At 40.0% G+C, this 16709-nt stretch overlaps 1 protein-coding gene across 5 annotated transcripts in view; it reads left to right on the top strand.

The window, feature by feature from the left end:
• Nucleotides 1-16709, top strand: part of mib1 (MIB E3 ubiquitin protein ligase 1) — a 51654-nt gene that overhangs the window by 1035 nt on the left and 33910 nt on the right. For all 5 annotated transcript variants that reach the window (XM_020654666.3, XM_020654667.3, XM_065954203.1 and 2 more), the window contains exons 2-12: nt 862-1033; nt 3635-3764; nt 7180-7284; nt 8356-8422; nt 8744-8948; nt 9411-9594; nt 10909-11053; nt 11176-11309; nt 12212-12319; nt 12483-12680; nt 12894-13045. In XM_020654666.3, the coding sequence (XP_020510322.1) occupies nt 862-1033; nt 3635-3764; nt 7180-7284; nt 8356-8422; nt 8744-8948; nt 9411-9594; nt 10909-11053; nt 11176-11309; nt 12212-12319; nt 12483-12680; nt 12894-13045 (1600 nt within the window). The remainder of the gene's footprint in view (nt 1-861; nt 1034-3634; nt 3765-7179; nt 7285-8355; nt 8423-8743; nt 8949-9410; nt 9595-10908; nt 11054-11175; nt 11310-12211; nt 12320-12482; nt 12681-12893; nt 13046-16709) is intronic.

The raw sequence follows: 16709 nt of genomic DNA on the forward strand, positions 1-16709 counted from the left end.
AGCGGTACGGAAAGTTAAACTGTTACTATAGCAACAAAAAGTCATAACCTTTTTTTTTTTTTTTTTTACAGATGGGTAGGAAAAGCGCAGCTCTAGCTTTTTTTTGTTTTAAGTGTTGAACTCACATTTGTTTTTCTTAACTACTCCTATTTGTATTCAAATCAAAAGAGTATTTGACATGTGCATATAATAATCAGCTTTTTTTGTGTAAGGGTTATTCGTTGTGTGAAAGCTGTGTTAGCAGATTTAAAATACATACACGGGTCACATTACAAGATTTTATTGTAGATTCTACAGTACAATAAAATAGTTTTTTTTCTCGTCATGTGTCTCAATAGAATGCATACAATCGTGTATACGTAGACATACTGTTAAAACATTGTTCAACTTCACCCTCTCTTGACTTATCACAACATTACATGCATACAGTTAAACTTTTCGGCCAGTATGCTTTTTTTGGGACTAGCCTCCACCCATTTGTGATTATCTCTACCTGATGATGCAGTTGTGGGACGATGGAGCGCTAAACACTTTGTAGTTGTTATCCCTTTATCTGGAAAAGATTGTTATTATAAGAGGTAAAAATAAGTTTAGCTTTGTTACATTACAAAGGTAGGGTTTGTGAACACGATAAGGTACTATGACTAATATCAACAAGTTACAGAGTGTACATGCACGAACCACACACACACACACACACACACACACACACACATTATTGTACAATGTCAGGTTTCTGCACATGCATAGAGTTTAGTTTCCACAAAGTTAAAGTGTGTTGCTTTGATAGCATTTCATTGTTTCTATCCAAATGCTATAATGTTCTTATTCATCAAAGCTAACGAAAACTGTTCCCCTCAGGCATCAAGCATGACGGAACCATGTGTGACACCTGCCGTCAACAGCCTATCATCGGGATCCGCTGGAAATGTGCTGAATGTACCAATTATGACCTCTGCACAACCTGTTACCATGGAGACAAGCATCACCTGAGGCACAGGTTCTACAGGATCACCACCCCAGGCAGTGAGAGGTTAGTTAACCCAGTTACATTTAGCATCATTATGCTTTCAATTAAACCTGCAAGCAATAGAATAGACACAGCAGCCAGGTAATCTCTGCACTTCGTTGTAGGTCTACCCTTTCACTCCCTTAGTTTGGCTTCAGGTTGCTGTTACGTGTATGTGACATTTGAGAAGTGTTTTGTGCACCTTGCCTCACAGGCAGACAGAATCTATCTCTATGTACCCAGCCTTCAGTTGCCAGGCAACAACTCAGCCTCGTTTTAAATTTCAGTCTGATGTTTTTATAATGATATTAATGCAGTGCTTCCTGTTTATTCATTTTTTTGGTTAAATGTTTTACCACATTAAATACGGACAAAACTCGCGCATCACAGCATGCTGTACAGTAATTTTAATCTTGATGATCTTGTTCCCGTGATCGTGGGAAGACAAATCGTAATTGAAGATGAAACTCAATTAATTGCCCAGCACTAATGTAGACGCTGTACTTTTCTTCATTCAGTTGCAGTAGAGAGCTGGAGCAATCCCTTGTGCTTCGCCTTATTTGTCACCATTTGCTTAAAGTAATTCGGCCACTAAAATGTGTTGCACAATGGATCCCACAGTTTATCTTTATGCACTTTATTTTATGCTGGAAGCTAAGGCTGATATGTAAAACTAACATGTAAATAAATGCAGCTCTTCCTAACCATGCTCTGTAAACTATTTGAAAGGAAATGTGTTTCACTTTAAAGAAAATGGTAGGTTTACAATAAAGCGTTCTTCAGAAAGTTGTCAGGCAGTTGAGCTAGCATTACCATTATCAAGTTGGTTACTCAAAGTTGAATAAAATTGACTTATCGCTTGTAGAAGTCATGATATCAGACGTAGGAGCATAACTTTGTAAAGTTTAAGCACAGTACCACAATCAGTGGTAAACTAACAAAACAAGACTCATTTTTTCCTAAATAAGTTATATGTTTGTGTGTGTGTTGAAAATCTAGTATGTTTATTTGATGTGTATTACCCTCAGGTCTGTAAAAAAAAAAAAAAAAGTACTGGAAGTTTCTGATGGAAACAATGTCTTAGGTGTGGTGTGTGGAAGGTAGAAACATTATTACCCATAAAAGTCATGTACAGACAGGACCGTCATATTGTTTGCAGCACTCTTCAGAAATGTGTAACATACAGATGTTACTAGGAAAAACTTGCAACCAGACCAATCACTCGTTTAGATTTTGAACGTTAAATGTTTTATTTGGACCCATAAGTGTGCACACTCTCTAAATCCCCCAACTTGCAATTTATCCTGTTATGCATAGACTGTCAGTACTGTGATGATTTCCCATTCACTTTGGGCTTATTGCAGCCAAACACAATAGTTTAGTAAATGAACACATGGCCAAACAGCTGGCAGCCTTTTCAACTGAGTGCGACTTCATCTCCCCTGAGAAAGACATTGCATAATGAACAATAGGTGCTGGAGGTCTCCCTAATTCACAGTTCTCCAACAGGGAGGTGGGGTGTTTTGTTACACCACATTAGATTCTGTCACTAACTGCTGAAGAGGGAGTGGTTAGAGGCCCCAAGCTGTTTGTATTGGTTAGACCTACACTGTCCAGCTGCCGCGTTTACCACCAAGGCTCACATTGTTGTTGGATGGTTAGAGGTCTGCTGGATGTTTTTAAGCTATTAATGTGTCATAAGATAACCCTTTAGTCATGCTGGAGTTGAGACTGTGGATCGCTGCATTATGGTGAGACCAAACTATAAAATAAATGCCTTTGGTCTTTGGAACTGGTTTGTTAGTTGCATCGCAGAGCAATGGTTGTTGTGTAAAGATGAAATGGAGAGTAATTGTCAGTAAGGTGTGAATGCAGAGCTATGACAAAATACATTGTTATTCGTAATGTTAAACATGACACCTGCTATTTAAACAAAGGAAGGCCAGGTCATTTTATTTACATGGTACATTTCAGCAACAGGGCAATTCAAAGGGCTTCACACAAGACATCAAACATCATGAAAGAGGGAAAAAGAAAAAAGAGGGCATTTAAAAGTAACATATTTTGACATACAGTTCCTTGAATTGAACCGAATGAAATGTCATTACATAAAGCAATATAAACTTAAAATTTAATTAACCGTTTTGTTCAAAGAACTGAAAAGATCATGAATGACCTGTTGCTCAGCTCTCCGGTTAATATTCCAGGCCTCATTAGTTTTGCTCTCATCAAACATCAGTTTCACAACGCAGAGACGGTTATGATTTTCTGGGGCTGCATTACATGGCTGTAGATTAGATTCTGTTAAGGCCTAATGCTCGCAGTGACATATTTCATCTGTAGCTTTGTCTCATCTGCTGAAAGTAGTTTGCACCATGACCAGCACTCCAGCAAAGTAGAACACAGAGAAGGGCAGTTAAGGACATGAGGTAGCAGGAGGGAGGCACTGGCATCCCCTCTGCAAAGCACATTTGCTTTAATAGGAAAAAGAGTGAATTGATCAATGTCAACAGAGACAACGAATAGGCCTTCTGTGGAATATTCCAAACGTGTTGTGAGAGTGATTCAAATAGGGCTTAATGTCACTTAATTGTCTGTTTTTGTCAACTTTTTTCATCTGTCTAGAGTACTTTTGGAGTCGCGTCGCAAGTCAAAGAAAATCACAGCCAGGGGGATCTTTACTGGCGGCCGGGTGGTGAGAGGAGTGGACTGGCAGTGGGAAGACCAAGATGGGGGCAACGGAAGGAGAGGAAAGGTGAGATAATGGCCTGTGTTAAAACTGTAAATTGACAGGTAGTGGTAAGAGGGAATGACTAAAGTAAGTCCTGCAGACACTCATTCAGTTTAGCCAGTGCTAAAAACTGGCCCTACTTTTTCTCATAGGCTATAGAGAAAAGCATTTGATCCCTCATTGACAAACTTGCTTGTTGTCCGCATTATTAGTCAAATAAAATTAACAGGTTATTGATGCTTTGAAAAAGAATACTAAGAGAATCTCAAATAAACCCTCTTCTACAAAGGTGATTTTAAAGTGTGCACAAATAACTTCTGATGTCAAATGATGCAGTTCCAAGTGAACGTTTTTCATCGTTTTATAGAAAAGCTACAACTAGTGGATAATAAATCCCTGGGGGTAAGACAGACTTTATGAGCCTGTCTGAGGCTAACACAATAACACAACCGAAGAAAGCATCTTTGTACAGGTTGCATGAAAGGTAAATTCAAGGATGCTTTGCCCCAAACAAATGGGGGAGAGGAAAACAAGCTTGCGTCCCAGGATATGAGTTAATTTGAAATATACAGGAGCCTCAATCAAAACAGGAAGTGCACTTCCTGAATCAACATGTTATTGACATGGACAAGGCTGTACTACAGAGAACACAAACAGTCGTGTGTCAGAGGTAGAGGTGGGGAAAAAAATCGATTTATGTAAAAATCAAGATTCTTCTCTTCTAAGATTTTAAATCGATTCATAACTTCCAAAAATCGATTTTTATTTATTTTTTGCTAATCAGTCACTCCCTGCTAAGTGCTAAGGCTAGCTCTTTAACTCAGTAGAATGCCAAATAGAGCAACACGAAATTCAGCCAGTCTCACAGATGACTGGAGTAGATCCGGAAATATGTACTAATTCATAAATAGACTTGAATCCATGATCAATGAATCCAGAATCTTTTGAATCGAAAATCGATTCAGAATCGACTCATGACCCGAAGAATCGAAATCGAATCGTGAGACAACCAAAGATTCCCAGCCCTAGTCAGAGGTTAAATGTGCGTTATGCTGTGGTGGAAGTTAATGCCGTTATGAACAAATTAAGACAACTGTGTCATTGTTAAATCCTTTAAGATCAGAAATAAGACATAACTTACCTGTAAGCCATTGTAATGCAGACTCCAATAACCTAAATCAATATCTGGTCTCATTTTACTGAGTCAATGACATACTGATATCAGACAGTAGACACCTGACCGTAAGAATAGAATGATAATGATTTATTTTCTTGTAGTGTAATACTTTAAAGACAAGAAAAAGATCCCATTGAGGTTTAAGATTCAGCATACGTATATTTCCACAAGAAAATGAGAATGAATTGATCGTGATGTTCGACCTGAGCAGTTATACCCACTAATCCAGATGTATGGTGGAAAGTGTTGCTGATTTGTTGAAACATTTTAAACTCAGGTTGACTTCTTTAAGGATTTCAAAAAAGATGTAGTGTTAAATAAAGATGAAAATGTAATAAGCGATCTAGGTATTCGTAAGATAGATGACAGGGAACCCTTTATTCTTATATTGCACGCTGCTGATTCCTATATATCTTCACGGAGATGCTATAAACTTCCGTCCTTGCTGCAGGTTGTTTCAGGCATATATACGTCATTAGAAAGTAATACAATGTCTGATGAGGTTGCATTTGTATAGCAGAGTCTATTTAGATTTATTCTGTAAATGTGCTGTAAAGTGTTTGTATTTTGACTCTGGTCCAGACCCCAGAGTGTTCAATTTAAGAGTCCCTCGCGGCAATTTAAGACTTCATTTTGCTGTGTTATTTAATGGCATATCTCATTACTGTTTTATGATGCTGTAAGCAATATGCTCTCCAGAAAACTGCTATTGCATGTCCTGCAGCTTAGATGTTCCATTAGTTTAGCAAGAATATTACCTCCTAAGGCCCATTTATCAATTACCGCTGTAAGGGGTTGTGGAAATAATTTAACGATCTGATTTCTGTATTTACTTAAGGCACAGCTTTTAATTAAAGAGTTCATTTACTTCACTTGTGCTCTTCTCTTGACACTCTTCAGTGTGATGGAAACGTTGAGCTGCTAGTCTAATGGGAAAACCCTAAACTTAACTTCCAAATTTGAATTGATTTTCTACTCTCCCCATTGTAGCTCACTGCATATTTGTACAACAAATCATATTCCTAGGCTTAAAGGCCTTTCAAACATTGTTACCTAAAGCTGCCAGCAGGTTCACACCACACATTTTGACTATAGCATAAGTCATGATGTAGAACGAACACAAAAAAAACTAAATCAAAAGTGTCAAAAATGTTTTGATGGTCTGTTTGGCTGCTCTTTTTGCTGGACCAACAGGTGATGCAAAGGGTGCATGATTTTATTTAATCATCTGTGGGTATCTTTCGTGATAGGAGAGATTTCAGAAGTGTCTCCTAAAAGTACATTTTCTAGAGTACTGTTTCCAAGTTCTATGAAAACAATGGAAGCTTTAATGGAAGTTCACTGCTTTGGCAAAAAAAAAGAAGAAAATTGCGGATATTTAAGTTATCCTTTGAAGTGGCTCGATGATTTATGTTTTTAATTTTTGCTCAAGCATTCTATACAACCACAACCACAGTTGGTTTCCATCCCTTGACTTTTATCCCATAAAGCTAATAAAGGAAAAACATCATGGATATTATTGTGCAAGACCTTCCTTTAGCACCAGACATGATGTAGCAATCCATATTTGTATCCCTAGACTCTTTAAACTTTACTTTAATTCCCCTTTAGCAAAATAACAATTCCATTTGAATTGGCATTTAAAAAGGAAAAAGTGTATTCGACTAAACCTGGTGTATATCTAGACTCAAAGTCAAAAGTTCCTTGCTCTGATAAACAATGTTTCCCACAGCCTTTGTCTGCGATCACACTGAACTATGCTGGCCTCTTTCATTTGTCTTGTTAAATTAAAGTGATAACACAACTATCCCCAAATGGTCATAAAAAGTAAAACATTGTTGGTTTTCACATTGACAGGAAGATTGAAATGAAGGGAGAATTAAAGTGAAAAATTAACTCTGATCCAAAGAATCAAAACCTAATCTAATTTGTTCTCGATGAGTCCTAATCTTTATCTTCCACAGGAGTGAGGGAATTTAATTCACTTTTAGATCAGAAAGCAGAGGTGGTTTAACAAACAAGGCATCTTACATACCTCTGTATAGATTGACAATCTGAGCTTGTCAACGACTTTTCCTTCCCACAAGGAACAATCCTTCATCACATTGAGAAAAAGTGGCACACAAAACTAAATCTCTAAGCCCAAATTCATATTGGGCATCTCCATGTCTCTGACTAAGCACTGAATACTTGCAATGCAAAAAAAATGTTTTGAGTACTTTCTTCTCTCTTCATCATCGTGTCCGCTCTCTCCCTCCACAGGTGACAGAGATCCAGGACTGGAGTGCAGCCAGCCCTCACAGCGCTGCCTACGTTCTGTGGGACAATGGGGCCAAGAACCTGTACAGAGTTGGCTTTGAGGGGATGGTGAGCAAACTTCCAGCTTGACCCTCACGCTTAGACACTCACACACACACACACACACACACACACACACACACACACACACACACACACACACACACACACACACACACACACACACTGAGTCTCACAAAAGATCAGCTGTCAGGTGGCTTTTGTGTTTGACCACAGGGCTGAGGCTCTTTCTTTGGCTGCCAGGCCTTTGTGAGAGCCACGCAGCCAGCATGAGTAAGGCACCATTGTACAGGCAGCTGGAAGGGGAAGGTATCTGCATGATAAAGGCAAAGCTGTTCTTTCTGCATTTGGGGGGGAGTGAGTGAACATGGAGGTCAACTTTAGAGGAGGGAGACATTCTCTTGGGGTTGTTGCGGGTGCTGCTACACACGCGTCCCAGTTGAAAAAGCATCCCCCTCATTGGTGGAGACTGCCCATGCCTTTTTTATGAAAGAGGCCAATCAGGTTTCACAACAGATTTGTCCTTTGTTATTCTAAGAGACTAATAGGACTGTAGACAGCATCTGCCTGTGGATTAACTAAATCATGGATTAGACCACCTATCTTGACAGTTTATGTCAGCTTTATCTTTTATTTAGACAGTTATCAAATCCTGCAAACAAACAGAAAGATTTGAATGCAGCATGCAAGGACAGCGCCTTTTCCTGTTTTGTAATGTCTTCTTTGTGCACCAAGAATAATTAGATGAAAAGTGTTTTGCTGGCAGGATACAGTAGCTTAGACCTGCGATATTAATTTGTTGGGACTTGTAGTCAGGACTTAAGTGCTCCATCAGTTCAGAGGAATGTTAGCTCTGTCTCACGATCATCACTGCCCTCTAACTCTGCCACAGTGCCTGCACATCTGAGTCATCACAAATTATATGAAGCTCTCTCTGTGTAGCAATGTAGTGTTTGATTGTCCTGCCTTACCCTTAGGGCACAGATATTGAATAAAACTACACTGATGCTACAGCTGAGAGTGTGTACACTCTCGGTTTCATTATTCATGATCATTGTGCTCCTTCACTAATTAAATTACCCTTAGTAATTATCTAACTGCTTCCCTGTTTTTCCTCAGTCTGATCTGAAATGTGTCCAGGATGCCAAAGGAGGCTCTTTTTACAGAGACCACTGTCCCGTTTTAGGTAAGTAAGCCAGGGATCTGTGTCCACCGTCATTATTGCACCAATTCTTTCACCTATCGTTCTGGTGCAGTGATTTCAAGGGCATTAGGGTAGTTTTACTTGCAGTTAGTTTGGTTTAGCCACTAGATGGCAGCACTATATAGTCACCTGGCTGCCAAACCAGGTACAGACTCAGGTCGTGCAGTTACAGTACAATTACAAGAAATTGCTGATATTTATTGTACCGCACTGTATCTCTTCTTTAATCGAAACATATTTTTTGATACACTGTGATATGCATATTTTGATATATTTATTAAATGACTCCTGTTTATCTTCTAGGTGAGCAGAATGGCAACAGAAATCCCGGCGGTCTCCAGATTGGAGACCTGGTCAACATTGACTTAGACCTTGAAATTGTTCAGTCCCTCCAACACGGCCACGGCGGCTGGACTGATGGCATGTTTGAGACGCTCACAACCACTGGCACAGTATGCGGCATTGATGAGGATCATGATATTGTCGTCCAGTACCCCAGTGGGAACAGGTGAGTCCCCAGATGGACTGGCTCAGAATTATTGACTGACAATCAGGGGGAACAATAAAAGTGCACTTATCAGTAAAGTTTCCCATCTAGTTTTATATAACCCTTTTCAACAAGTTTTGCCCAAAACCACCATAAAATTCTCAGTTCAGTATATCGTTACTATAAAAAAAACGATGGTTTGTTCCACTTGAGAGAAGAGAGTTGGTCATAATCTGTAGTCGTTTTTAAAGAGGTATAATAATTAGGAGGTGCTAAAAAATTAAACATTCATATACATTTTTATACATTTACTGTGGATATTCAGTCGTCTTTCAAGATTATTTCCATTTTTATGTCTACTTTTTATTTTATTTCTAAATTTAAAAACTCAACTATTCTCTGTGACCGGTCAGAATGTATACCTGGTCAGAAATCATCTGAGATGAATCAAGAGTTAAAGTACATTCATCTCTGTATTTGTAGGTGGACTTTCAACCCAGCAGTGCTGACAAAGGCTAATGTGGTGCGCAGTGGTGAAGTAGCAGCCGGGGCAGAGGGAGGCACTTCGCAGTTTCTGGTGGGAGACCTGGTCCAGATTTGCTACGACATCGACCGCATCAAGTTGCTGCAAAGAGGCCACGGAGAGTGGGCTGAGGCCATGCTGCCTGTAAGAGTCTGAGAGATGTTGACACTTATTTGTTCATCTTCAAAGGGGAGAATCTGTTTGTTTGTGATGCATGTTCAGTAGCCCCGTTTCATGATGGTTCTACAACAAATTATAAAAAAGATATTTAGAATAATTTATTAATAATTTTAGGAACGTGTGTATTTATATTTCAATAATTTGGGAAGTACAGTTTTCAATGAAACTGCCTTCAGGATTAAAGCTATAAAGCCTGAGTGCCAAACAAATTGAAATCTAAATGGCACTGCAGTGGATAGTTATTTTTACTTCTAAAGTAGTACAGTTTTATCTGTGGTAGAACAAATCTGAGATAATAATTTGTGTTAATATTCTACCTAGCCATTTTTGTAATTTCAATTAATTTTAACCAAGACATTTTCGCAGACAATTTGTTTACATTTAGCTTCTTTGAAGTAGGCTTAATTAATTTTACTGTGAGAAATTCTCTGCCTTTTTCCTCACACGTAGCAGTGCCAGTCCCAGATTTGCTTTAAAGAGGTAGCAGTAAGTGTAAACATGCAGGGACATGAGTCCTGACTCATATCAGACTATGGCTGTGTTCCTGTCGCTTTTCTTTCTTCAAATTTTTCAGTCGCAACATGAGTTTTTCTTCCCTTATTACATACTTTATTCATCGCTGCCCAGCACGCCTCAGGTTATGTAACACCAGTCTACTCCAATATGCCACTTGTCCCTGCCAAACTGGCCCCCCTCAGCAGCTAATGAGCCTTAAAACCCTAAGATGGGTTGCAGTTTTGATCACTAACCACGGCTGTTTGCTGCCCACTGCTGCTTCTACTGCAGCAGTCCCCGTTATTGATGGCATCCTCCAGGACAGCCCTGGACCCTGCTCGACACACTTAAAGTGCCTCTTTCTCATATAGCCGGGACCGAGATGATATGATTCAAAATTGGAAAGCATTTTGCTGTGTCCTCTCCGTATTGCAGTTTAGATGAAAAATAGCCTATCCAGAAGAAGGGTCTCCTTCTTGTATATCCATCTTCTTTTGTGTGCAAATAAATGCGCTTGGAATAATGAGAACACAGCTTTATCTGTAATATTATATTGTAGTCGGTTTTTCATTTTTGCAACCAGCTTTGTTTCTGCGCAGTGTAGAATTTTTTTTTTGTTGGGCTGGTATTGTTTCAACTTTATCGTTTCCTCCACTCTCATTTTTTTTGCTGTTACTTAGCATCTCTCTCCATCTTCCCTCTGCCACTTACAGGCTCTGTTACATTGCCCCAAAAAAACAGCCTTCCATACACTTATGTATTTGTCCCAACATTTATCAACAGACCCTAGGCAAGGTGGGCCGTGTGCAGCAGATCTACTCTGACAGTGACCTGAAGGTCGAGGTTTGTGGCACCTCTTGGACGTACAATCCAGCTGCTGTCACCAAGATTGCCCCCTCTGGCTCTGCTGTAAGCAACGCTTCTGGAGGTGTGTACGAACATGCAGTACTAACATAAAGACTGTCATGTTGGTTGTTTGTTCTTGTTGCTCCCTGTTCCCTGATATTTGCATGCAATAACTTTTTGATGTCGTCACTCTGTTTTGTCTAGAGCGTCTGTCTCAGTTGCTGAAAAAACTATTTGAGACACAAGAATCCGGTGATATTAATGAGGAGCTGGTCAAGGCAGCAGCCAATGGAGACCTGGCCAAGGTTGAGGACATCCTTAAGAGACCTGATGTTGACGTAAGTGCTGAAAACACAGTTTTATGATATGAGCAGCTGCTGCATTTCTAGAGAGGATTTTCAAATCACCAAGTAATTTGGCCATTGATACGTTCAAAAGATCCAAGTACATTGATAATTGGAGTTGGTGCAGCCATGGCTGTGCACTGCTCCGCTCTCAGTATATTGAATAGGCTGAGAGTCTCCTAGGAGGAAGCTCTGAGATCCTCCCACTCCTGCACCTCTCTCAATCTGAAAAGCATTAAGGCTGGGCCCAGAGGAGACACCGGGGAGCAGTGGTGTGCACTGCAGCACAGACCCGATTCACTCTAAGAATCGAGCTAAGATCTACAAACCCCATACGGTAGCATATTGTGTTCTGACACAGGCTAAAGGCCAGGGAAAACACCCGTTTGCCACAGGACAGAAGCCTGTGCTCTGCATAGATTATGAGAACTGGCTATGTCAAGGTCTGCAATGCTGTCGTCACTCAGAGAGCAAAAGAGAGTGAATGAGTTTGTGTGTGTGTGTGTGTGTATGTGTGTATGTGTGTGTGTGTGTGTGTGTGTAAGTGGTGAAAGGCTGGCCAGATGCCCTACTGCCTTTCAGTGGAATTATTTGCTTAAAGCTGAGCATACTGAGCTTGGCCAAGTGATCCGCCAGCCAGGACAAGAGACGTCTCGAGACTCTCAAAGGACTCCGCATTAGTATTCATGCTCTTAGTTTTTGCAGTGCCGCAGTTGGTGATGAAACATGCACACCCAGCCGTTCATGCACGTACACACTTACAAACGCTTAAAAACACACCCTCACAAATCTCTTAACCCCTCAGGTGGATAGCTAATTTATTTGAGGGGTATCTAATCTTAAACATGACATGACTAGAATCCGTATTCTCACTTTGCCTCTTGATGTGTTTACAGGTGAACGGGCAGTGTGCTGGACACACTGCGATGCAGGCAGCCAGTCAGAACGGTCATGTGGATGTCCTCAAACTGCTCCTCAAACACAACGTGGACCTTGAAGCCGAGGTTCGCATCATTACATATATTTCTCCTTTCACATTCATACTCTTACTTTTCACATAATGCATCCAAACCCATCTAAGTGCTTTTCACTATGTGGATTAAAGTGTGGAATCCTCTCAAGACATGAAATGATGTCTAATCATTATGCGGGTGTGTCACTGTACAGGACAAAGATGGAGACCGGGCAGTGCACCATGCAGCCTTTGGTGATGAGGGCTCTGTCATTGAAGTGCTGCAGAGAGGCGGTGCTGACTTGAATGCCAGGAACAAGCGAAGGCAGACTCCTTTACACATAGCTGTTAATAAGGGCCATCTGCAGGTGGTCAAAACCCTGCTGGATTTTGGCTGCCACCCCAGCCTCCAGGTATCTATCACTATGACTTATTTAGCAATAGTTAAATACATTTTTACACAGGTTGTGGAAGTTGATGAATGTACATAAAACAGCAGCCAGTTTAAACTTCACATTTATTTGTGGCAGGTATATTTATTATGTTGCAGTGGTAAAGAGCCCATTTTAGCAGCTTTGGACTGAAACAAAAGAGAGTAGGGAGTAATTTAAGAATTCCATTTTCAGGATTCAGAGGGGGACACACCCCTGCATGATGCCATAAGCAAGAAGAGAGATGACATGCTGTCAGTGCTGCTGGAGGCAGGTGCTGATGTCACCATCACCAACAATAATGGCTTTAATGCTTTACATCATGCTGCCCTGCGAGGAAACCCCAGGTATGAGACAACCTTTTTTTTTGTGTCCTTGAGGGACAGGGGAACCTTTTGGAGATAGTATGCTGAGGAGCTAAATAAGTGTCTGCTAGATGTTTTCAAGGCAGCCTGACATTTATTCTTATTATTAAAGAAAAGTCTGATAATCTTAGCCTCCTAATTTAAAATCATGTTGGTAGAGCGTCGTTAAGTTTTTTGCACTTTAATTAATGTGCACCAGACAAGTTTTTATTTTGTCTATTTTATAATTAAAATGATAAAGCCTTATCAAAACTCGAGAAAAAAACATTGGCCCAAACTACTCGACTTTATTTTCTGTTTCTTAGCAGCCAGACGACACAGGCCATGTCAGAATTACTAATCTGTGACAACTAATCCGATGCTTAATCATCCTCCTTTGGAATGACAAATTTGGGCTTACTACCTACAGGTCTAAACCAGAAGACACACTCAGTTTAATCATGAAGACAAACAAAATTCTAAATTTTGATTAACTGTAGATAGAGCCTATTGAGGCATCAGCATAATATTAAAGAACACCATTTCAGAGTGTTTCATAAATCATTGTCTTTTATGTACATAAACAATCCAGTGACAATATTTTATTGTTAAGCGTCTTCTGAAGAAACATGCAAATACCTTTGGATAATATTTACTGATAATGATTTATATTTTGTAAGTCTTTATTCTCCAAATATGCTAAGTGATAAACTATTACAGTTCTCTGTGTACTTTTCTTTGTAGTTATTTATCTTTTAAAAAAAAAATCTTTTTTTTAAACTTGGAAATCTATTTTCCCCACAAATTCCACTTAAATATAAACTTAAATTAGTTTGAGGTAGTGCAATAAAATGTATTTTAGTTGAATGGCTTCAGTGATCCTATTTTCCTCTCTATAAAATTAACTTTGCAACTTTTATTTAGTTTGACGTTGATTGAAGTTTAAAGCGGGCCTATATGCCTCATCCATCTCCCACACAGATGGTATGATCTCAAGTTGACATTATGCTACCCTTTGAGGCCTTGAAAGCATCTGTCTTGCATTTTCTTTCTTTTATTATGGAAGCTAATAGCCCTTGAAGTTCATTTGTTGTTTCTCTTTACTGTTGTTGTGGTCACCGTGTGTTGTGAGCGTTGACTGGCCTGAAGCGGTCGGCCTGTGCAGCGGCAGCAGTTGCCATGTCCTTGGTCATAGCTATTTCTGGCTCTCGCAGGTTTCTGCTCCACTCTCTGGCAGTTACTTTTCTTATCCATCACCATGAGCAAAATAGAGATGGTTCAGGAAGACAGCTATCTGTATCAGGTTGATCATCCAATGTGACTTAAGCTGATGGACATTATGTTACAGGGTCAGTGTTTTAGACTGGAGCAATTTCTATAAAAGTTAGCAGCTGCTCCCTTGGTTGGGCGCTGTGGGTGTGTAAATATCTGCTGCGCATGAGCATGGTTATCCCAGGCTAAATGTCATTCCCCTTCACTGGCATTCATTCCTTTGGCATGAGGACAAATGGAATTGAGGTCAGGGAGCTGTGGAACACCTGCCACCTGCCACACGTATGGCCAGTCTCAGCCCTCCACCTCTGGCACATAGATCGTCTAAATCCCCTGCCTGTTTCCTATATGTTACACTGATCAGTTGATCTGCTGATTGATTTAGACAAAAAATAATCACATTAACAAAAAGAAAACTGGGAAAAAAATAATTTTGGTTCTAGAACCTTTCCTTTACAAAGTAAATGATCAAAATGTTAGTGGTAGAAAATAAGAATTTTCTTATTTAAGAAATCAAACATATAGTGCTTATCAAATCAATTTAAATCTTAAAACAGTATCTACCAGATGCAAAGTCTAAACTACTTAATTATATTCTATGCCTAAATAAAAAAAATATATATATAGAGTATAATTATTTGTGTAAGAAAGTTAAAGTAAGTCCACAAATTTTTCCCGGTTTATTTAAATGTTAAAAAGGTAAAGTACTAGACTGTCTGATCCCCTTTAGCAGGCTGTTCCAAAGCCGATAATGAAACGTGATGATATAGGTGAAAATCTGATCCATCCAAATGTAAAATGTGTTTTAAATAAATACACAAATAGACATGGATAAATAAAGAAACACACACAGGTCACAATGTTCATATGGTCAGCAGTATTAGCCTGTGTTCACAGCCAGACAGGAAGAAAGCCTGAGAAAGAAATTACAAGGCAAATTAATTGTATTTATTTCACAGCCTTTTAACTTTACTGAATAATAGTTGACTTATGAAGAAAAGGTCGAACATCGTCAGCTGTGTGTGTGTGCGTGTGTGTGTGTACGTGTGTGTGTGTACGTGTACGTGTACCAGGACTCAGAACAGAAAGGCGCAGAATGCTGGCCTGCTGTAGGACTCATTGATTAAGTGGCAAAAAGTGCACACTACAGTATTTTCTGTATCGGGGCCCTTGTTATGCTGTGTGTGTGTTGTGTGTGTAGCTTGCTCTAGTCCACGCTCTGTCCCCTTGCCTTCAGAGAAACGAAGATATATGTCGCCTTCTCCAGTCTGCCCATTTACTTTTATTTCACACTCGAGCTCCTGCAATATCGGGGAGACAGTGCACGAGTCCTAAAGCCCTCGAAAATCTGTCCCTTGGTTGAGGTGAAAGTACCTTGTCGGGTGTGTTTTTAGTCGAGAGGCGGTTGTTTCGGTTGAGTGCTTAGAGGAATTCCTGCCATAACATCATAATTCTAAAAAGTACCGCTGATGACTGTCATGATGAAGTGCTTAGAGTTGGAGGTTGATCCTTATGACCCTGCATGAAGGCTGACGTGAAGCACCTCTCGTTATTATTGATATTATCGTTCCCTGATAGTAGGTCCACTCTCTCTTGTGTTTAGATTTAGCTGCAGCACAGAATGTTCTGCTATTACCAAGTTAAACACGTTTTATCTCTTTTTGAGACTATTATAATGCAAAATCTGTAAATTCTAGCTTCAGCTTTCTAATGTCTTGCTCTGGCTTTAGATTCAAGTAGAGAGTTAGACAGAGACCCCTGGCGCTTGTGTTTGTGTGTATTTTTTTGTTACGTGGCTGGGTGGGTGGGTCTTACAGCGGTGGAAAGAAGATTGAGGAAGGCTCACAGGAAGAACCCTGTGGGTGACAGATGATTCTTTCAACTCAGAGTCCCAAATGCAGAGACAAATCAACTCTAGCATCAGGGGGGCAGAAGGAACTGGGGAGTTTTACTATATTTCACCTCGTTCATTATTCACACACACACACACACACACACACACACACACACACACACACACACACACACACACACACACACACACACACACACACACACACACACACACATGAACGGCTATAGATAGTGAAGGCATTTCCTCATAAATTAGACCTTGTTGTTATGTTTAACAATTGCTGGTAAATTGAAAGTGCTCTTTCCTATAACTTATAGTAACGTTTTCAAAGAAGGAATTTCTCAGACATCCACGTTGCGTGTTTTCTCCGTACATGTTTACCGCAGCCCCAGCCTGAGAGGAGAGCCTGGTTCGTCTCTGTGTCTTTCCCTCGGGCTGCACGAAGCCAGTAGCTGCTACAATACTGTAAACAATACGATTAATAGTCCATGACTCATAAAAGGGCCCCAAACAAGCCCTGCGGCGGCGGTCTGTACCCTT

This window comes from Labrus bergylta, chromosome 4 (assembly GCF_963930695.1).
Source record: "Labrus bergylta chromosome 4, fLabBer1.1, whole genome shotgun sequence".
Lineage (NCBI taxonomy): Eukaryota > Metazoa > Chordata > Actinopteri > Labriformes > Labridae > Labrus > Labrus bergylta.